Here is a 22,912-nt window from a genome sequence, read left to right as displayed (position 1 = left end):
GTCTTTTCCTCCCCAGTGCTGGGATTACAGAGGAGTGCCACCCACCCAGCTTTTAATGTGGGTGCTGGGAATCTGAACTCACATCCTCCATCTTCCTAGTCTCAGACTACTTTTTATTTTAACTTAAAAGTTTTATTATTGCTGGGTGTGGTGGCACATGCCTTTAATCCCAGCACTTGGGAGGCAGAGGCAGGCGGATCTCTGTGAGTTCAAGGCCAGCCTGGTCTACATAGTGAGTTCTAGGACAGCTAGAGCTACAGGGAGACCCTGTCTCAAAAATACCAAAAAAGAAAAAAAGAGTTTTATTGTTGTTGTTGTTGGTGGTGTGTGTGTGTGTGTGTGTGTGTGTGTGCATGCTCACACCATGATGCACATGTGGAAGTTAGAAGACAACTTTGTGGAATTGGTTTTCTCTTTCTACCTTTGTGTAGGTTCTGGGGCTCTGACTCAGGTGACCGGCCTGCCAAGTCCTCTCATTGGCTTCTTGGACTACTTTTAAAGAAGGGACTGCAATAATGGGAAGTCTTTTAGGATCCTGGTTATTTCCCTTTCCTCGTATATGAGAAAGCACTGGATTCTTTCATTTCATCTCCATCTAATTCATCAGAAGTTCCTGTCAGTTTCATCTCCAAAAATATCCTTCATCTCTCTAGTTCATTGCACCACCCTGGACTAGGCCTCCAGGCTCTGGCTTGGAAGGCTCCTATTTCCTGTTGGGCCTCCCCCAGACTTTTACCACAAAGCTGTCAGAGTGGCCACGGATAAGCATATAGCCCATCCTATCACTGCCTTGCTTAAAAACTCTCCACCGTCTGCCCTTGGAGTAAGGCCCACTTTCCTCACTGCCATGTCCTGTAAGCTTCACTTGAGGCCTGGCCTCAGTGCCAAGACCAAAGTGGGGCACACAGCCAGGGATCCCTGGGGCTGGCAACCCAGAAAGCGAGCAGCTGAGGCTGAGTCAGGAAGGCCACAGTAGGATGTACTACAGCTGGGTCTGTGGGAAAGTCCTCTGCTCCAAGACATCCTGATGGAGGTAGAGTCCAGAAGCAGTTGCATCTCTTACTGACCAAACAGAGGGAGAGCTAGAGCACTAGTCTAGCGAGGCTGGCCAAGGTCATATGGGTGGGCTGCAGAGGGCTGACCTGGATGTGAAAACATGGCTCATTTTCTCCTCGTTGCTGCCACGGGTGGTGGTGGTAATCATCTTTTAGGGAGCATGGGCATCTGGGGACTCCAGATCTGGGAGATGAGGATGGAGACTATGCGCATGAAGGCAGGGGCTCTTGTCTCTTTGGTTCTCTTCTGTATCTTTGGTGCCATACCATGAGTGATGCAAGTACTGAGTAAATCCTTGCTGGAAGGGGTGAAGGGGTATGACAAAGCAGCTATTAAAGGGCTCTGAGAGTCAGAAAGCTATTCTTACAGGTCCGAGTGGTGGGCGGTGAGGCCAGCCATACAAATGCTGCTGGCTGAGTGTTGGGCTAAGTCCATACTCAAGAGCTAGAACAAAGCCCACCCAGCTGTACAACTTGGTCATCAGGGTGGAGAGGGCTGCAAAGCTGCACTGGGAGCTGAGTTTGGTCTGCCAGCCAGGAACAGCAGTGAGAGCAGGGCTGGAGAAACAGATGGCGGGGCAGGTGGGAGCAGTCCAGGAAGTGCAGCCCAAACAAGGATGTTAAGCGAACAACTGGGGACAATGCCAAGGAAAAAAACAACTCTCGGTCCAGCGCACCGGTGCAATCTTCCTGCTTGCTATTTCTCTGGTTATTACTTCAGTTTCCTCAGCATCCTGGAGCAGTGTCAGAAGAGCCATTGAAGCTGCAGATGCAATTAGTCTTGGCACCACTCACCTGAATGATCACCCACTGGGGAAGGCTACATTTGCTTTGAGGCCATGCTGGTTTTTTATGTACATGAGAATAAAACCCAGGTTTGGGATCCTTCCCCAGCAGCTCACCTCTCAGACCTGCTGATGAGGCTGGTGGAGCGCTATGTAAATGGTTCTTGGCTCTGGCCAAAGTACCCAGCCAGGAAGTCCTCAGCCGGCAGAGCAATGTGTCAAGGACCTGGGGTCAAAGGTCTAACAAGCAGAGGAATGTGGGCACCAGAGTGCCTTTGCTCCATCTGAGTAAAGCTACGTAGGAAGGAGCTGCTGGTGGCTCCCTAGAGCAGCTCTGTACACAGGTAACCCGTACTCATAGAAACTCATCTTTGAGGTCACTCAGAGTTCCTGAGATGCCTATGGAGATACTGGTAGTGATACTAAGTGGATTATAATGGCCCTGTGAGAGTCAGGGTTTGGCAGATGATCATAGCGGTTGCCTGGAGAAGGAGAAAAGGCCTGTTCTGCTTGTCTTCGACAAACCATGATACCTATGAAGGGGAAAATTAAACCTATTGGAGGGCCTGGGAACCTGTCAGTTTCCTTAAAAGTAGAAAAGGTCAAATCAACCACTCTATTTAGCCAGATCAAGTACAGACCCTGGGCCAGAGAACTATACTGAGCTATAAGGATATTATTACCACTAACATGACATTACCTACTGGACACCAGGAGTGCTTACCCTGTGACAGTACCCAGCACAGTATACAAAACATGCCAAGTGCTCAGTGGATATCTGCTGAACTGAAGTCAGGCATTGTGCTAAACCATTCACAGGGCCATTTCATTTAATCCACTCCATCAAGCAGATGGGATTTTTCCCCAATTATACAAGAGGAAACCAAGGTGCCAGAAGTGAAGGCACTTACCAGCACCACACAGGCTAATCAGAACTCTCATCAGCCCATGCCTGCCACTCACTCTTGACACTTGTCTCTCACCTGCTTCCCCCCCAAACCCGTGGATGCTAAACCCAAGTATACAGAGACCTCTACCATCCAGTTGCCAGTCAGAGGATGAGGGCTGCTCTGACATGCCTGTGGTGTGCAGCCATCTTTCTATAGTCACAATGGACAGGTCTGTGATGCCACTTGTGGATAACTGGTTTCAGGCGGCTGTGTATAGCAACTTCATGGAGCATTTGTTCTAAGTGCTCCCTGTCACCATGGTAACCAGAAGCCTTTCAGCCTGGCAGTATGCATATGGCCTGCATCCATCCCATCTGGGGTGGGAACCTGTCACCATAAAAACAGCTTCCTCCACCTTAACAAAGAGCTCTTGGTCGATTTGAGGGTGGAGGGGCTGGGATGACAGCTGGGAGTCTGCAGTGGGGAGTACGACGCACCTTGGCTAGGCTGGCAGTAAAGAGCACGCATTCGAATAGCTGCCCCATCCTCTGGAGGAACTCGTCCACATGTGGCCGCTTTAGCACATACACCTGCAATGGCAGGAAACAGCATGTTGGTCAGTCACGGCAGCAGTCAGAGATGCCTGGGCCCAGATGCCCCCTGTGGGAAGAACTGCCAAAAAGAGCCCTGCTTCCTGATGCCTGGCTTATTTTGCCAGTCTGGAGAGTCAGATGCAGGTTCCAGGTCTCAGTTGGTGTAGACAACCCTTTTAAGGGAAAAAGGAAAGCTAGCCATGGTATCAAGAATCTTGGGGACCTTTGGAGTCAGCAAGTGGAGTGGCTGTGCCATGTGTGGGTGAAACCACTCATTCATCCCACATGTGCTTTTTGGTACCAACTGTGTGTCAGCTTCTGTGTGAACTCAGGTTGTGGGCTGGGTGCTATTCTTTTGGAAGTCTGGACCTGGCTGGCTGCTTGGAAGGGATTGCCCTGGCTGCCACCTTCAACTCTAAATGGAACCTCCTCTCCCCTTGGTTAGAGGGAGAGGAGTTAAAGACAGACCCAGCAAAACTGTAAAAGAGGCCTTTCTTGCCAGCTGGGGAAGGACCATAAAGGTTACTCTGCTATGTGGGGGTACAGATGTTTTAAAGTTGTGAAGCCAGCCTCCTCCTGAGACCCACAAACCCACCACTAGGGGCCTGCAAGCAGGAGTAGCCTTTTCTACAACATCTGGGCTCTCTGGCCAGGCTAGGCAGGACTGCAAGGCTGCCTGGCTTCAGTTCACATGGAGGCTCTTGTCTATGGAGCCTGAACGAATCTGAGGGAGCTGGGAGAAAAAGCAAAGCTGGGGAGAGGAAGTGGGAAGAGGGAGGAACCAATTAAAACTTGAATAAATTCCATTTGAAATTAGCACACTAAAATAAACCAAACTCTTTAAAATTCAACATATTTACCAAGCTGCAGCTTTGCGTTCAGCCTAGTGCACTTACAGAGATGAATCAAACCCAGGCCTTGCCCTTGCGGGGCTCACAGTCTAGAGCACACACCTACAGACACGTGTAAAAGTAAACATGATATAATAAAACTCACAGTAGGGGGAAACATTAAAGACAATCAATTCTTTTTTCCAGAGGAGGGAATCATAGAAAGTAACAGCTGGTTCTGACCTTGAGTTTCTGGATTGAACAAAGTATAAGCATGAGACCCAGAGGCTTGAAAACACATGGTGTGGGGTGTTGGGCCAGAGCCTGTGTTCCCAGCCTACCAGAGAGAAGACTGGACAGAGGAAGAGGCAGTTGAAGGTGATGAGTTACCGTGGCAGTAAGCACACACAGGGTCTCAGAACAGCAGATGGAGCAGGTCCGCGAAAGCTGCAGAAGCAGCACAGGGGAAGATAAGATGCACTGTGCCACATGCAAGAACACACTACGAGCAGAGGAATTCCACATGGAAACAAGTGCTTTTCAGCATGCCAGGAAACAGGCATTGAGGAGGGCCAGACTTGGTGGGAAAATCCCTAGTTAGCTGAAGAGTGGCTCTGTGGTTGAGGGTGGAGGGAAGGGCTGGAGGAATAGGGGTGGTCTAGATTGGGTACCAACAAGACTCTGAGGAGCTAGGATGCTGGGAGAGGGCTGAGGGCAGAGGTGTGGCTGCAGCAAGCAGCTCCAGGCCCCCCACTGTGCCCATAATACTCCTTGGCGCAGGTGCCAGTGAATAGGTGTGGCCTTCGGTCCTGTGTCCTTGGGAATACTGCTTGGAAACCAAGCTTGGCTACATGCAGGAGACTACTGGGGACCTTGGGTGTTGGTGCCTTTGGCAGAGAGGAGGGTCCTGGGCCCAGATGCTGGCATCCAGGCCCGCGTCCTCGTGCAAGTAACCAAGAATAGGCCCCTTGGGACCTGCACAGCCTATCCTGGATTACTTGAACGAGGCCACGACCTTCGCCAGGGCCTGGGTCCTCCTGATTTTCGCACCTGTGGCTTTCTTCCCTCAGGAGTTTCTGACCCCAGTGTGGGGCCTTGGGGTAGCTATTGTCAAATGAATCAGTACAGTCAGGGCGCTGAGAGAGCTGGGGTGGCTCCTGTAGGCTGGTCATGCTCAGTCACATGGTGAAAAGGATTAATTCCTTTTCCTAACGCTTGCCATGCCAACTGGGCAGATCTCCAGTGTCTCATCTTGAGCACTCTGCAACTCAAGCCAAAATAATAAGTGGGGAAGGCTTAACTGCTTCTTGGGTGCTGAGTTAATTCAGTGGATGCTTTTGCAAATGTTACATGCCTGGGTGCCTGTGGTTTTGGCTCTATGATGGCTTTTGAAAGCATGAAGTGTGGAGAGGCTAGGGATGAAGCCACTCTTCCTGGGTCTTGCTTCTGTCAGAATCTCCTAGAGAATAGGCTAGAAAGCAAGGTTGGGGAAGGGGGACCTGGGGAACTAAGTCTCAGGAAGAGTCCTGGCCCAGGAGACAGGAATTCTCAATTTGATTCTTTCCACTGTATGATTTTGAGCCAATGGTTTCCCTAACTTTAGAAGCTTCAGTTCCCCATATGGGCAACGAACATCTGTGGCCAGAACAGCTGACTTCCCAGACCTGGATTCAAGAGCCAAGGAGCCTCACTGACATCATTAAGGAATAACATCCTGTGTGGCCCAAGTGCTAAGAGGTTTTCCTTCCTGGGTTTGAGGCCAGATATTCTCCCCACTTAAGACCTTGGAGTTGATGGGGAATATAGTCCCATCATCCCTAAGGAGAACATGACAAAAATTTCTCCCAACTTTAACCTCCAAGGCTAGTTTTTCTAGAATGTATCTAATATGTTCATAAAGGAAGCTATTTCCAGAAGAGTTTTATGCTGACAAGGAAAAAACAAACCAGAAAGAAGGAAGATGCACGCTGACTAACGACGACATCTTTATTCATAGCCTGCTGATTTCAGCACATCCTTTCCCTCTTTTGCTTTAGGGTTGAGTGTTTGCTAAGAATTCATTGGGGAAAATCAGCAGAGAAAATCATGTGGGAGCAACAAGACCAGTTTGGAGCAGTTGGCATGGACATTTTCCCCCAAGAACCCAACCTAAGTGGGTGACTGGTGGCATTTTCCTGCTGCCTGCTAGGAAAGTAGCCCAAAGCAGTTACCCGAGGAAGTTAATTAGATGTTAAACTAGGTCAACAGGGAGCATAGAAACTTCTGAAAGTCTAAATCAAATCAAAGAAGTATATGAACTTACAAACACATCTGATATTTATGAATGGATGCAGCTCCTTATAAAGTCAGTATTAAACAAATATAAGTATGTGCATGTGTGTGTGTGTTTGTGCACACGAGCGCACACATGGGGTGGGGTGGAAGAAGCAGAAAATAATTATATTTATTATATGATGTCTGTTTTCTTTGGCTTGAATAAAATAATCACCAAAATGAGAATTTAGAAATGAAATTCACAGGGAATGTCATGATGAGAAAAATGCTCACTGAAATTCATTAGCTCTGATCTCTTACCTGATGTATAGTTCCATCGATTTCAACCGGGACAATAAAATCAGCATTACTAATAGGCTAGAGAGAAGAGAAACTGTGATTAATACATCTGAAACAACAAGAGAAAATTGGAAATTTTAGCAAGAAAAAAGCTTGCCTGGACCAATGTTTTGATAATTGGAAAAAACAGTTCAGGAGAAGGATGTTGAGGTATGGCTTGGTTCCTTGAAATAAGCACAAGCAGGAAAGCACATTCTTTTCTGTTCTGAATGTCGTGACGTTTTCAGCGTCCTGGTCCAACCTCTTGGTCACCTGCCTGCCTCAACCACAAAGGGTGGCACAGCCTGGCGAGAGAATGGGGTTCCTCAGAGACTTCAGTCCGTGCCCAGGAGCCCAAACAGGAAGAGGGGAACCACTGCTGGCCACCAGGAGGCGGAGATGAAAGCCTGACAGTCAGCAGTCAGTGCCACTGGGAAAGCAATTTGGATTGACCCATAGTGTGGGTGGCTGGGCAGGAGATGCTCAGCACAGGCACCCACTGCAGGCATGAAGCCAGAGGCCACTGGTCAAGACCTCAGGCAGATTTTCCCCTATGGACTTCAGTGTCTGCTCTCTTCCACTGCCATAGTGATGGGTCTGATGGGTAACCAAGGCTCCATCTGGACTTGAGAATTAGTGATCCCAGGCCCTGCCTGGTGGCCTGGCACAGTTTCCTGCTCTGGGGGTGGGGGACGACCAGCCTCTCTCAATTTTCCTGCTCTAAGAAACACAACATCCAGCATATCCACAACTTTCAAGATACTTAACGTAACTCTTGGATAGTATTAAGCACATTTAAAAATCAAATATGGCTGGGTGTGGTGGCGCACGCCTTAATCCCAGCACTCAGGAGGCAGAGGCAGGCGGATCTCAGGAGGCAGAGGCAGGCAGATCTCTGTGAGTTCAAGGCCAGCCTGGTCTACATAGTGAGTTCCAGGACAGCTGGGGCTACAGGGAGACCCTGTCTCAAAAAGACCAAAAAAAAAAAAAAAAAAAAAATCAAATATGATTCTAGCAGTCATCAGCATCTCAATGACAGACTTACATGTAGTTCTACATGGAATTTCACAAGTTAGAATACCACTTTAGGGAACAGGCCTAGCAGAACCATCATCCTGCAAACATGTGAGCAAGAGGAGAGACCCACAGGGAAAAGGAAGGCATATGTGGCCATTGGGTAGGGGTGGGGGTGCAGGGCCTCTGGTCAGACTGTGAACCGGGTCTACCTTTAAGCCCATCAGGGCATATGTGCAAACACAATTTTCTTGGACATGCAACCTGAACAGTGTGGTATATGTAGATTATAGCCCCATTACTATGTGCTCAGTGCAGGAGTGCTGCTGAGACTTAAGATCATTGTTTTATTTGCTCCCAGGCCAGGGTGGGAAGGCAAGGGATGAGCTCAAGATTTCATAATTAAAAAACATATTTTATTTATTTTTATTTTATGTATATGAGTGTACTGCCTGCATGTATATGAGTGCACCCATGTAGTGCAATGCTGTGGAGGTCAGAAGAGGGCTTCGGATTCCCCTGGAACTGGAGTTAAGGATGGTTCGTAGCTGTCATGTGGGTGTTGAGAATGGAACCCGGGTCCTCTGCAAGAGCAGTCAGTGCTCTAAACAGCTGAGCCATCTCTCTAGCCCCAAGATTTCATAATTTTATCACTGAAATACAGAATTACAAAAAAAAAGAAAGAATGAAGGAAGAAACTCTTATAAGGCATTGGGTTATGGAATCATATTCCTCAGAGTATATTAAAAGAGGAAAATCACCCCCCAGCTTCAAAGCAGGCCCCCAATCTCTCATGCGCTGGAGTGATGGAAGCCATGCCAAAGCCAGGGCTTTTCACTTAGGTCCATGAGCCTGTGTCACACAGCCATACATTTTCAAGGGAAGGGTTCAGAGCTTTTGCATTCCCAAAAGGCTTTGAAATGGCCAGAATATTAAAAACCATAAAGAATATTCTACTTGCAGAAGTAGCCAGGCCAGAGCAGGCAAGATGGCTCAGAAAACAGGGATGGCCTAGTGGGTAAAAGGGCTTGTCACTCAGGCCTGATAACCTGAGTTCAATCCCTGGAATCCATAGTGGAAGGAGAGAACTAACTCTCAAAGGTTGTTCTCCGACCCCCACATGAGCACCCTAGCATGCATGCACCTGCACGCACGCACGCACGCACACACGCACACACACACACAACACATAAAAAATAAAAAAAGTATCCAGGCCAGGGGAGGGAAGAAATGAGTAAATTCTGTTCACAGCTTGAGGCAGCCATGCCCTCTGAACAGGCCCCAGAGACACCAGGGACTGCCAAGGTCCTGCCTTTACAGCCAGTAATCTTGAGCAGTCTGGCCAGAGCTGTCCCCACAGCTGCTTGAGAGGATGCTCTCTGTGTTGTTACAGTAACTGACCTCTGCTCTGAAGGGCTTGAAGCCCTGAGCCACTTGCTCACTGGAGAAAATGTTGTAATGCCATCTAGAGCTAAGGTTGGATATAAGACCACTGTGGCCCCAGGACCAACCCTGGAAGAGCCCAATGCTTGGAATGCTTGGTAATAAGGTGGTCGTACATGCCCCAGTGGCCAGAATAAGGCCACTTCTTGCTGCTAAAGGCCAGTGGTAGGTTATCTACTCTTCAAAGCACTCAAAGATAGATTCCTGGCCTTGTCCTGTCAAGGTTGGTTTCTGTTCAGTGAGAAGGAAGCACAAGGTAGGGGCTTCTGGCAGGAAGGTGTCAGGGAAATTTGATGGCTTTTCTTGCTGTATGACCTACCAGGAATTACAAGGGCTTAGGTAAGAAATCTCACCCATCACTGATGGCGACTTCACATCTCTCAGTGAAGTAAGAAGAGTCCCAGGCAGGGGCCAAAAAAGGAATGTAGTGTAACTGGTCAGTGACAGCAGGGTGGTTTCAGTGCCAGAAATAACCCAGGGAAATCAGATCAGGATCTTAAAGCCTGCTGCTTCTCCCAACACATCAATTCCTTATTTCTAAACTTTTCCACCATTTGCCTCTTTTAAACAGTTTGTTCCACTTCCAAAAAGAAGCCAAGGTGAATTAACTCATAATCTTAGTAGTGTGGTCAGTGCTGTTCCTACATGGAGGCTCTCTGCCATTCTGGCTGGCTTTGGTAACAAGATGGAGAGGGGGAAAGTGATCAGAAAGACTCTGACACTCACTTTGCCATTATTGCAGGGAGGCCCCCTGAGAGAGGAGGTGTGAACATAGGCAGTCACTTAGACTTGATGCATGGTTAGAATAAATGGCCCAACCTACTGAGATGCCACTAACTCTGGAAGGCGGCTTAAGAGCTGGACATCATTCAAAAATTGATCTGGGAACATTTCCAGGACAGCAGGGCAATCTGACAGTTTCCAATAATACCTCCCCCACCCCACCCAATAAAACACATAGCATTCTAGGAACCTTGACAAATGTCACATCCCAGGACACAGATTGCCTGTGTCACCTGAAAGCATTTCTATAGGGATTAGAGTAGAAAAGCCCAGATCTCAAGGAAAAATGAGGTCTCAATGATTATCAGCCATCCAGCCATTTCTTTTCCTAATATGTAAATATTCAACTAGTGCAATTAATGTTCACCTGGGTTAAAGGAGCAGTTGTTGCTGAGATTTCTTCCTGAGGAGTGAAGTCACAGACTTAAGTGCTACAAGTTTTCATCCCTTAAAAAATTCTTCCTGTTCTTTAAAAAATGATTTATTAAGCTGGGTGTGGTGGCACATGCCTTTAATTCCAGTACTTGGGAGGCAGAGGCAGGCGGATCTCTGTGAGTTCAAGGCCAGCCTGGTCTACATGGTGAGTTCCAGGCCAGCTGGGGCTACAGGGATGCCATGTTTCAAAAAGACAAAAAAAATTATTTATTTTTAATGTATATCAGTGTTTTGCCTGCATGTATGTAAGTATACTACACATGTATAATGCCTGTGGAGGCCAGAAGAGGGCATCAGATCCCCTGGAACTGGAATTATAGATGGTTGTTAGTGGCCATGTGGGTGCTGGGAACCAAATCTGGGTCTCTGCAAGAGCAGCCAGTGCTCTTAAGCACCTAGCCATTTCCCCAGCCCCCCAATTTTCCTTTTCAATACAATGGTGATGAAGTCCCAAAGACCTCAAGTGATCCTGAATGTGGAATTTACCTTGAATGAACTGTGCACCAGGGTTTCATCCAGATCAATGACCACACATTTCTTCCCATAGTCAAGCACCGTCACCTCTGGAAGGAGGTATTTAGCTGGTGGCTAAACGAGGAAAAAATACATATCAATATTACTACTAACTCAATGTAAGAGTTGAACCAATTCTCCCATTATGTAATACTATGTTAATGAGGCTATAAATAAAAGCAAACATTTAAAGGCCTGATCAAGCTTATTATGTAAGTTTACTAAGAACAATAGCAATATATAGTCTGCAACTGAAGTTTTTTTTTTTTGTTTTTTTTTGAGACAGGATCTCCCTATAGCCCCAGCTGGCCTAGAACTCACTATGCAGATCAGGCTGGCCTTGAACTCACAGGGATCCGCCTGCCTCTGCCTCCCAAGTGCTGGGACTAAAGGTGTGCACCATCACACCCAGCATGCAACTGAAGTTTTACCCAGCCGAGACCATGCTGCTATATAACTGACTGCTCTGAGGGTCTGGGCTTTGGCATCAAATCTGGGTTGATTATCAGCTCTGGTATTTTGTGTATGTGTCATAAGTTGAAATAATAACAATTCCATGCAAGGTAGATGTTATCAATTATAATGGCAGAATAATACCCAGTGTCTTGCCTGATATGCTATCATTATTGTTAAAATGGACTGTGTAAGAATGAATGTTTATTATAATACTATCCTGACCTCACAGGTCCATTTCCTTGGGTCATATTTTGCCTAAAACTCATTGTGACATGCCAGGAAACTTCAAAGCTATTTTGGATCTTCATATTTTTTTCTTTCTTCTTTGGTGACTGACATTTTTATTTGTGTGTATGTGACTGCTTGTCTGTATGTATATTATGTGTACAGATGCCCACAGAAGCCAGAAGGAGCTGGATTCCTTGGAACTGGAGTTAGAGGCAGTTGTGAGCTGCCCAACGTGGTGCTCTTTGTAAGAGCAGTAAGTGTTCCTAACTGCTAAGCCATCTTTCCAGCCCTTGTGACTGACATTTTTATTTATTTATTTTTTTATTTTATGAGTATGTGTGTATTGCCTGCATGTAGGTAAGTGCACCCATGTCGTGCAATGCCCGTGGAGGACAGAAGAAGCTGCTGGATCCCCTAGAACTGGAGTTACAGACAGTTGTTAGCTGCCATGTGGGTGACTGACATTTTTAAACACTTGAAGAGAAACTGTAAACCCACCAATAAATCACAACCAAAAGTTACCCTTCAAGAGAGGAAATGAGAATAAAACTCGTCTGGGTACAGTTTCTGCCCTTTGCCTGCCCTGTTGTGATAGACAGATTGAATGAGTAGGGTATTTGCCTCCCTTGGATTCTTTGTTTCCGATAGGCAGACTTTAATTTGTGTACTGTGTTAACCAGAAAAATCTGTCTTTGTAGTAGCCAACTTAATCTTGTGATGAAGTCATAAAGAGTTAATAAGATGCTCCATATTTTCAGCCAGCCCATTCTGTTTTGAGTATCTATGTCTTGGGTTGCCCCATTCCAGAAATGCTCTGAAGTATATTCAGTGTCTAGCGTTAACTACCTAATTTTTTTTCCTGCTCAAACCGTTTAATATTTGATGCAAAAAAAGTAAACATCTAGACTTAAGCCAATGGAGAACGAACAATTTAGTTTTTCAAGTAAGACAAGAACACATAACATGAAGTCAGGAATATTTTTTTTCACTGGCCAGTTCTTTTTCTTATTGAACACTAGCTAATGACCAAAAATTAATTTTGAAGCTGAGCCTGGTGGTACATCCTGTAATTTCAGCTACTCAGGAGGCTGAGGCAGAAGCCCAAGTTCAAGACCTGTCTGGGCTACAGAGTGAGTTTACGGCCACGCTGGCTGATTTAGTGAGGCCCTGCCTCAAAGCAGAAAGTGGGCTGGGGATATAACTCAGCGATAGAGCCCTGGCACGTATGAAGCATTAAGTTTAATCCCCAGTACTGAAAAAAAAAATTTTTTTTTAACTTTAGCTTATTCAACAGTGAATTTAAACCACAGTCAGAAGGTTAAGAGACAGATACCATGATGACTTAGCTAGCAGAGGGTCTGTACAAGAGGAGGTGACCTAAGCTCTCCTAACCATGGGGGAGGGGTCTGTACTGAAGCCTGAAGGCTCCACTTCTCAGCTCCAAAGTTGGCTTATAGTCTTCCCTGGCCCTCTGGTACTGGCAAGAGAGGCTAGGGATATGCCCTGGAGCCTGATGGAATTCAGGGACTGAGAAGGGACTCCTTCCCTCATTATAAACTAGTGAGTCAGCAGATTACTAAAAATAATTAAACTTGCAAGAACTTTTGTATCAAAATGGGTTTTTAAAGGACAGGGTTGTAATTTGTTGGTGGGTCAGTTCTGTAAGTGAATATAACCAAGAGATGTGGAATTCTTTCTTTCTTTGGGCCACAGCAGAAAGTATGCATATGATCAGGATAAAGTTTGTTTTGATTTTATTATACAATTATGTAAGAAAGACATTCTCACTGTGAAAAATATAGACAGGTGAGAACTTTTCCCTTTTCTATCCCTCCCATTAGTTTAGCCTATATCTAGCCAGATCTTCCCTTTTGTTTTTATGTACTACTAAAACATCACTTTTAACTTAAATCATTTAATTGCTAGCTTGGAAAATAAGGATGTAGAAATTCTGTCCCTAGCAGATCTGAAAACATCAAAGATCTGCCAAAAGTGGCTCAGTGATTTTCCAAACCCAAGACTGAAAATTTCTTTCTTAGCATATGTAACCTACACTTTACAAGCATTCTGAGTTAAAAGCAAAAACAAAACAAAACAAAACAAACAAAACCCCATATCTCCCATTGAATGATGTAAGAGAGGAAAAAGATCAGGAAGGGTGAGACTCCTGCTAAGCTATTGATTTTGCTGCTGAAAATAAAGCTGGGGTGAGGGGAGGCAGTGAGAAAGGGGGCGGTCCATTAATTCCAGGCCTATTTCCTAAACGCACATAGCTTCTCAGAGTGCCTCCTTTGGATGAATGCAAATCCCTCAGTGCACTGCTAAGACCTCTGGACAGAATGTCCTTGGCCATGCAAGGATACTGCGATAGTGCTTTGTTACTTAACTGATCTTGAATGGTAAACTCAAAGATGTGCTCAACCAAATTTTCTTTGAGGCTACAGGAAACCTCAGGGATAAGAGAAACAAGTTATGTCAAGAAGGGCCTTATTTGTTTTCTACAGTACTGTAGACAGAACCTGGGAACTCATATATGCAAGGTAAGCATTCTATACTTTTTAAAATTTGAGACAAGGTCTCACTAAGGTGCTCAGGCTGGCCTTGAACTCATCACTGCAGCTCTGCCTTAGCCTCTTGAATAGCTGGAATTGTAGGCCTGCATGATCAGGCAAGTCTTTTAAGAAATTAATGATTATTATTCTTATTATGTGTGTGATTACATATGATGTATGTGGGCATATGTGTCATGGCATGCATATATTATGCATGACACACATGTGGTGGTCAGAGGGCCTTTGCAAAGGCTGTTCTCTCTTCCTCATTAATATAGGTTCCAGGGACTGAACTCAGTCACCAGATTTTTGCAGCAAGTGCCTTTACTCACTGAGTCAACCTCACTGGCCATTTAATCCTGATTGGCCTAGAACTCTCAGTCCTCCTGATGCTGGGATTACAAGCATATGCCACCAAACCTGATAAGGACGGCCTTTTCTATACAAAGTTACTTACTCAAATGCACATAGGGGGCTGGGAGGGCGGTGCAGAAACGTGGCAGGTTGGGAGGAGCAAAGGGACCATGGCTTGCCACCCAAAGTCCGAGAGCGATATTCCAGTCCTCTTCCTGGGAATAAGTCTGAAATTTCCTGCAGACCCTCATAAATCTCACCAATTGAATTAGTACTATTCTTGTTAAAATTTCTCTGGGTCTATTCACTGCTTTGCAAGCTACGAGTTGAGGGCTGAGATCTCAAGGCCTAATGCAGATGGCAGCATGGTAAACTCCAGACTGGATTAAACTAGAACAGCAGCTCTGCTTATGTGTTCTGGTGGTTATCATTTAAAGATGCAAGTTGGGGGCCTGCCTGGGGAAGCAGCTCAGTGGAAGAGTGCTTGTTTAAGATGAACAAGGTCCTTCCTGAGTTCACTTCTCAGAAACTGCAAAACAAACAAAAAACCACCCAAAACCAAAATAAAGGTGCATTTTTTTCCAGCCAGGTGCTGCTTTTCTGCAAGACAGTTCTAAGCTTTGTGGCTTGACCCAGTGCTGTACATGTAGGAGACAGCCAGCAGTTTATTGATCTGACACTGAGATAAATGTACATAATTCCTTGTTATTTTATGTTGGAATTCTGTATATGTTTGAGCCTAGATCTGTGGGAAAAAGGGTCAGTTTCCTCAGGAGGGTTTATATGGGCCAGCAAATACATTGCACTTAACTTTACAGATGGCCGTGAATTATCTTTGGGGGGAAAATAAAAGTAGTGACATGGAAGGGAAGGAGGCGACAGATGCTGCACCTATTTAACATAGGCCCTTGTGCAAGAAAAATGTACAAAAGTACTTTTTATAAGGTTAAAGGACGTTCTCTGGTATTAAGCCTGCTAGGTATCCCCTTCAAACATTGGCTAAGATGTCCCACTGCTCGATCAATCTTTTTCCCAGGCATAACCAACGGAAATTTAAGTTTTGAGAAAAATAAATTATCAAAATCTTTTGGGGCCCATTGCAAGTGACTTGTATTACCAAAGCTTCTGCAGTCAACCTGAACTCATGAAACCCTGTATTCAGTGCAGGTCTGCTCTGTCTCCTGGATGTTCCAGAAAGTATGTCAGAGATAAACGAACAGATGTGAAACCCATAATCTCAATCAGATAATCTTTATAGACTAAAACACCAATTTATGGACCTGTTTTTGGAACAAAATCCTTCCCTAAGGACATGGTACTGTTTGGAAGGACTTCTTTGATAGGGGTATCTAACTGTAAGATCCTTGGGAAAGTTGGACCCCAGCTGTTGTTTGCTGTATGGCCTGAGGCTTGGTGGCACTACAGGCTGAGCAGGGGGATGAGAACAAGCAGTGGGTCCCAGAAAACGTAAGTGGGGTGGCCCAGCTGGGGCAGAGCTGGCCTGAAGGGTGGGATAAGTCCTGCAAGTTCAAGCAGTCTAATCAGGGTAGAAATGGTCTGGTCACCTGGGCCCTAGGCATAGTGAGTCCAGTTCCATTAAGACAGAAGCTGTCCTAGAGAGCCAAGTCTGGGAAATCTGTGGTGCTTTCTCTGTTTGTGGAGCTGGGGCTATAGTACTGTGATGGGTACTGTGGTGGGTGGTGGTGAGGGATCCATGTCACCTCAGTGTATTGCAAATGGGAGGCTCTTCTAGGAAGAAAGGAGGTAAGGGAGAAAAGAAGTGGGAACTAGGTAAACTGATGAAGCTATGTCTTGTTCCTGGGAAAGTGCCTGTCACAGCACTCCCTGCTCACAGTTGAAACTGTAACTTCATTTTTCTTTTTATCAGAACAGAGTTGCTTATACATGATAAAACTCAACAAGAACATTGAAAAACCTCTCACATGTGAGTGGGCCTGAAGGCACAGATTCTACAAATGTTATTTTGTAATAAAATGGGATAAAGATACATACACTTGGAATGGGAATGACCTGCCTCTGGTCACCCTGAGGAGAAAGAAGAAAAAAGATTGTCAGGTTTGAAGGCAAAGAATCACATCTCAACAGAAACTTCCAAGGCCTCTTGAGTACAAACCCTGCAATGGCCTTCCCACCCTCTGCACCCTGGTGGTGGCTGGCGAGCTGAGGAAGCCTAGGGCCTTCCAAGGAGGGAGGGCAGTGGCCTTATGCTGCCTTCCAGACCCCTCTGGGACAGGCATACTGGGCTTCTGAGGCTCACAGTCTTCTTGTTTATGCAAACAGTGCCTTTCTTACTCCCAAGAATCTGACTCTTAATTTAAAAACAAAAAAGTACACTCAGACTTTGTTCCCATTCCTAATCACCAGCTTGTTTCTTGTTTTAAGTAATTTTTTGCCCCTAAAAGGACAATGCCAGTGTGGTGTACAGGGGAAGGGAGACAAGTTTATCAGGTTACAGGAAACACCTGACCATTCCAGGTCCTCTTTTGGGAGAGGACGCGGGAAGAGGGGACAGGGCAAGGTACAAGAAGTTCCCTCCCAGGCCAGACAGTGGCTTTTTTTCCCCTTTAAGGGAAACAGAATCTGTATTCATTGCAAGGGTTAAGAAATTTCAGGCCCCAAGGAAGGGCCTCAACTAGTCCCGAATGCCAGTGATTCCAAACCTCGTTAGAAACACTTCATTGCAGCACTGACAAATGCTAATACAAGAGCAAATTCATTTCTACTGAGTGCTTCTATTTTCTGTATTTCTTTCTTTTCCGATGGTCTGACACGGTGAGATACTGCTTCATGTCTTGAAATCAAAGGATTTGTGAAAAGATTCATTTATGGGTACTGAGGTGGTCGCCAGGGTCAGGATCTCATGTGAAGGCCAGTTCTGATGGGTGGCACCTCTGAGGTTGATTCTGCTCTTCTGCTCTGTCTCTAAGACCCACACAGGGACTTCCTGGTGATCTCTGGCCCTTAGTCATCACCCCTGTAGTGTAACAGCAATCTCTTCTTTCTTTTATGATGACCTTGATGGCTTTATCCTTTGTCAGGAGACTTGGGGCCTGTCTGTACTATTCAGGGCTGAGCTGCTCTCCAAAATGACAGTACATGCTAAACAAATCCCAGTGTTCAAGAACTTGTGCAGAGAACTTCATTCCAGAACCTTCTGAATTCTATTGTTTCTAACATCTGGACTCAGGAGTACACACCGCCCTTGGAGGGGGAGATTGTAACCAGAAGCTCCTAAGCCTGCTGAGCCACTTCACTTGAGAGTGGTGATACTTTGAGCCAGATAACTGCCATGAGGCATGTCCTCTAAGTGCACAAAGTTCAGCAGCATCTCTGGCCTGTGACATGTCTCTAGGCATTGCAAATGCTCTTGGAGGGTAAAACTGTGTTGGAAAGCTCTATTCTAGTGGGAGACCACAGAGCCCCTACACAGTGGTGCAGCTGCAGAAGCACACCTTTGATGAGGTGAGTGTATTCATGATGAGAGAGACCACAAGAACACATCTGAAGGGCTCGACCAAACACCGGCAATCAGCAAATAGAGGTGCTGTGCCACACAGTCATGTGGGTGTGAAGACTGCACATGTGTGTATGCATGTCTGTATGTGTACAGGGTATGAGCATATGGTATGCACGTACACATGTGCATGTATGCATGTGTGTGCATGTATGGACTATGTGAATGTATGTATATGGGTATTGTATATGTAAGGGGTATGCATGGGTATGTGTATGGGGTATGTGTGTCTATAGGGTGTGTGCATGTATGTGTTTAGGGTATGTGCATGTATGTGTATGGGGGTATGTGCTTGGTGTGTATGTGGCTCTGTGTACATGTATATGGGGTATATGCGTATGTGCGTAAGGGGTATGTATGTGCACATGTGGGTGTATGCATGTATATTATGGGGTATGTGAATGTATGTATATAGGGTACTGTATGTGTATGATGTATGTATAGGGTAGGTGAATGTATGGTGTGTGTATGGGGTATGTACATGTATTGTGTCTGGGGTGTGTATATGTGGTATGGGGTATGTATGTATGTATGTGTGTGTGTGTTTGTGTTTCCAGCAATCCCTTTTATGCTGTCCTAGCTCTCAGCGGTCCTCCATGGTCTCTGCCATTGAAGCCTTCTGGGCATTGATTCCTCCTAGCCTCTGGAGGCTGCTGCCTTCTGGTCCAGGCTGTAGCTGAGATGGTTCCAGTGACTATCAGCTCAAAGCACTGCTGCAGAAGCAGTTGGAATGAGAAGGACTCCAAATCCTCATTTTTTCCAGGGCAAAGCAAATGCGCAGGTTGAATGGTATCTGGCCCACTCTGTCCAGTCTTCTTTCTTCTGTCATGCTGAGTCAGGAGAGGCAGGGAACCCTGGAGAGTGGGTAGAGGCAGGCCTAAAGTCTACTTCTACATCTGGGCCTGGGCTTTGTGTTCTGTGAGTACTGGTGGGGCTTAGTCAAGGGGCAGGGGCAGAGGGTCTTCTGGGAATTAGCTATCCTTCTACATGGTCTCATGGACTAAATAACATCCCCACTTCAGATTAAACTATGTTAAAGCAACAGAATTCTTTAAAAAGCCATTTTGACTAATGTTCATAGAAGGAGGCCCATGAATGAACATGCAATTCAAGCAAGTCCAGTTCTTCCACAGGGATGCCTTTAAAAGGTGTTATCTCCATAGAGAGACAGCTGAGGACTCCAGGAAGCCTGGGGGATGGGCATTTCCTGAAGCCCTTTCATCGAGATATATACTATTTTGAAATAACTGATGATGAGAACAGTATTCTCTCCTTGTTTACTTCTTTCTGTTGCAGGCCTTCACTAAGGGCACTTCTCCATGGCAATGATTTTTTAAAAATCTGTTTTTAATATATATTTTTAATTGAATTTTTGTATATTTCATACAAAACATTTTAATCATCTTTATGCCCCCTTCCCTCTCCATACCCCCTATAGCCCTCCCCCACTGATTTCAGGCATTCTTTCATATATGTTAAGGCCCATCAAGTCAAGTTAGTGTACCCAGACATCTCTCATTGCAAGTTTATCCACTGGGGTCTAGTTAGCTTATCTAGACTCTCTCCCTTAAAGAAGATTAGCTCTCTCTGATCCAGCAGTAATCAGTTGCCAATAGTTCTTCAGCTAAGATCGGGTCCTGCTGCCCATTTCCCCAGTTCTGCACTGTTTTTTGTCTGATTGAGTTTGCATGGCTCTTGTACATGCTGATACCACTGCTCTAAGTTCATATGAGCAAGGTCCCAGGAGCCTCCTGTTTCCCTCTGGTCATGTACTTCCTCCCCTAGTTTTCAATCCTCTCTCCACTCCTTTCCATCAATGGTCCCCGAGTCCTGGGTGGGTAAAATTTAATAGAGGAGTCCTGCCTAGGGACCTACACTCTGCAGACTTTTGTTCTCTACACTTTGGCTGTTCGTGGCCCTTTGTGTTCATTGCCTTCTGCTGCATGAGGAAGTTTCACTGATGAGAACTGAGCGATGCATTGGTGTTCTCTCTACCCCTTGTTCCACTATGTTCCGTGAGCCTTAGGAGTAGATGCTCCATTGTAGATATGTCACTTAGGGTTGGGTATCTTACAGACACTTATTCTCTGTGTGTGACCAGTTGCGGAATTCTGTACTAGACTCTGTTGCAAAAGATGTTTCTTTGATAAATGGTGACTGGCATACTTATCCCTGGAGGCTGTCGAAAAAGCTAAAAATCTATTTTATTTTTAAAATATTTTTATTTTGTGTGTGTGTGTGTGTACACCATGGCTCATGCGTGGCGATCAGAGAACAACTTGCAGGATTGGTTCTTTCCACCATGTGGGTCCCAGAGATTGAACTAACGTTGTATGGCTTGGCAGCAAGTGCCTTTACCTTCTCAGCCATCTCACTGGCCCCGTAGCAATGATTATTATTTTTTTTTTTTTTTTTGAGACAGGGTCTCCCTATAGCCCCAGCTGGTCGGGAATTCCATATGTAGACCAGGCTGGCCTCAATTGCACAGAGATTCTCCTGCCTCTGCCTCCTGAGTGCTGGGATTAAAGGTGTGTATCACTATACCTGGCAAGTTTCTTAGGCTTTTAAAATGTTTTCATATACAGGGTTTCACTATGTAGCCCTGCATGGCCTGGACTCTCTATGTAGACTAGGCTGGATGTTTCTTAAGTTTTAAGGTTGTTACTAAAGCCCAACAAAACTCATGCTGATTACTCCATCTCCTCATTAGTCATTCCTCTTCTCCCCTTTGTGAAAGCTCTGTTTTTGTTGAGAGCAGGAATATGCTGGATTGAATTCTTCCCTTTTCAGGCTACCCTTGCAGCTACTGGGCAGTCCTGTGACAAAGTTCTGGCAAAAAGACACAACTCTCCTATTTAAAAAAAATTCTTTTGACTTATTTATTTTTACCTTATGTATATAATGTCTTGCCTGCATGCATGTAAGTGCACCCATATGTACAATGCCCATGGAGGCCAGAAGTGGGCATTGGATCCCCTGGAACTAGAGTTACAGATGGTTGTTAGCTGCCATGTGGGCACTGGGGACTGAATGTAGGACCTCTGCAAAAGCAGCCAGTGCTCTTATCTGCTGAGCCAGCTCTCCAGCTCCCTTTCCTGGGGTTTCTATAAAAGCACTGATATAAAAGAGACAGACATGGCCAGGACCAACCATCTCCCTCTTCTTCTAATGAATGTAGATCTCATGCCTGAAGCTTGGGACTTTTCAAGGATGAGGAGAAAATCACACCAAGGGGAACAGAAAGAAGCCAAGATGGAATGACACGGAGCCTGCATTTCTGGTGTCCTCACTGGCAACTAGGCCAACCCAGCACCTGACAGACTCAACGTTTTTATGTGAGAAAAAGAATCTTCTCTCTGTTTAAACTGTAACTTGTTTTCTTTTCCTTGCTGCCCAAATCACTCTTATCTCGTGACAGGAGTGTTCGTAGTAATGGTGAACAGCTGAATTTGTCAAAACATCTGATGCAGTCTTGTTCATTTGTCAGCAGAATCTGGTTCACTAAGCTCAACTTTACGGTTTTTCTTTAAGCTATGCTTCTGTTTCTCTGTCATCTATTCTTTTACCTTTTCCTTAATTTTGACAGCTCATTAATAGTTCTGTAAATTTCTCATTTTTCCTTCCACTGTAACTGGAGGAATAGGATTATTCCTAAGTAATACTGATTTCTATATTTTTTTGTAAGTTTATTATAACTGAGTATCAGTCACACCTGAATTTTCACTTTTTGCCCCTTCTTGGAATCGTTACATATTACATACCTGATTTTTTTTTTTTTTTTTTTTTTAAAGACAGGGATACCCTGTAGCCCCAGCTGGCCTGGAACTTGCTATGCAGATCAGGCTGGCCTTGATCTCACAGAGATCCACCTGCTTGGAATTAAAGGCATGGGCCACCACATCCGAAACTACATATTTGAAATGTACTTCTTTTACCCCAATAAAGGTTAGCTTTGTGTGTGTATGTATGATGTGTGTACATGTTTCTGTAGGCGTGTGCCTATATTGGGACATGTGGGTACGTGTACATTGGGTGGGTGGAGGTCAACATCAGGTGTCTTCCTGGATCACTTTCCACTCCATTTTGAACCTGGAGCTCATTGATTTGGCTAGACTGGCTGGTCAATGAGCTTCAGAGATCCATCTCTGTCTAGCCCATGGTTATACGTGTGTACCACTATGCCGGCTTTCTACGTGGTTGCTGAATGTTCTACTTTGCTTCCTATTGCTGTGATAAAGAACTGACCAAAACCAACTTGGGGAAAGAAAGGGTTTATTTGACTTACAGGTTACAGTCCATAATCAAGGGGAGCCAAGGCGGGAACTCAAGGTAGGGACCTGGAGGCAGGAACTGAAGCACAGACCATGAAGGAAGGAATGCTGCTCACCCACTTGCTCCCCTTGACTTGCCCAGTTACTTCTCTCCCTTTTTTGTGGTCACTACAAATAGTATTTTATTATAATTTTAAGGTCCTCTCAAATATAATTTTAGTCCATCGTCTCAAACACATATAGAATTTTCTGTGGAAAAGTTTTTTTTTAATTTTATTTTTTTATTGAGTTTTTTGTATATTTAATACACGGTGGAAAAATTGTAAGAGCCAGGGAGGAGGTGCATGACCATATAGAAATAGAGTCCTACAAGGTCCTGGGAACCTGCTCATGTGATTCTACGGCAATGGTGTCAGCATACAAAAGTCCCATGCAAACTTAGACAGACAAAAACCCAGCATAGAACTGGGGAAATGAACAGCATACCCAACCTTAGCAGAAGAAGCATTGGGAACTATTACTGCTAGGTGAGCAAGAGCTGATCTTCCTAAAACAAGAGACACAGTTATTTCTCTTATACAGC

The 22,912-nt window shown here is 45.3% G+C and overlaps 1 protein-coding gene across 4 annotated transcripts in view; it reads right to left on the bottom strand.

Moving 5' to 3' along the window:
- Ctdspl (CTD small phosphatase like) overlaps nt 1-22,912 on the bottom strand; it is a 134,894-nt gene that overhangs the window by 9,536 nt on the left and 102,446 nt on the right. For 2 of the 4 annotated variants that reach the window (XM_008855101.3, XM_017794865.2), the window contains exons 3-6: nt 16,537-16,569; nt 10,907-11,008; nt 6,728-6,784; nt 3,228-3,320 (exon numbers count right to left, since the gene is read on the bottom strand). In XM_008855101.3, coding sequence (XP_008853323.2) covers nt 3,228-3,320; nt 6,728-6,784; nt 10,907-11,008; nt 16,537-16,569 — 285 coding nt within the window. Of the gene's footprint in view, nt 1-3,227; nt 3,321-6,727; nt 6,785-6,863; nt 6,952-10,906; nt 11,009-16,536; nt 16,570-22,912 lie in introns of those variants that run through there. The other 2 variants (XM_029557177.1, XM_029557178.1) reach the window with 2 other exon arrangements.

Source organism: Nannospalax galili, unplaced genomic scaffold (assembly GCF_000622305.1).
Source record: "Nannospalax galili isolate Female #2095 unplaced genomic scaffold, S.galili_v1.0 scaffold2008, whole genome shotgun sequence".
Classification (NCBI taxonomy): domain Eukaryota; kingdom Metazoa; phylum Chordata; class Mammalia; order Rodentia; family Spalacidae; genus Nannospalax; species Nannospalax galili.
This window is presented reverse-complemented; position numbering and strand designations above follow the sequence as displayed.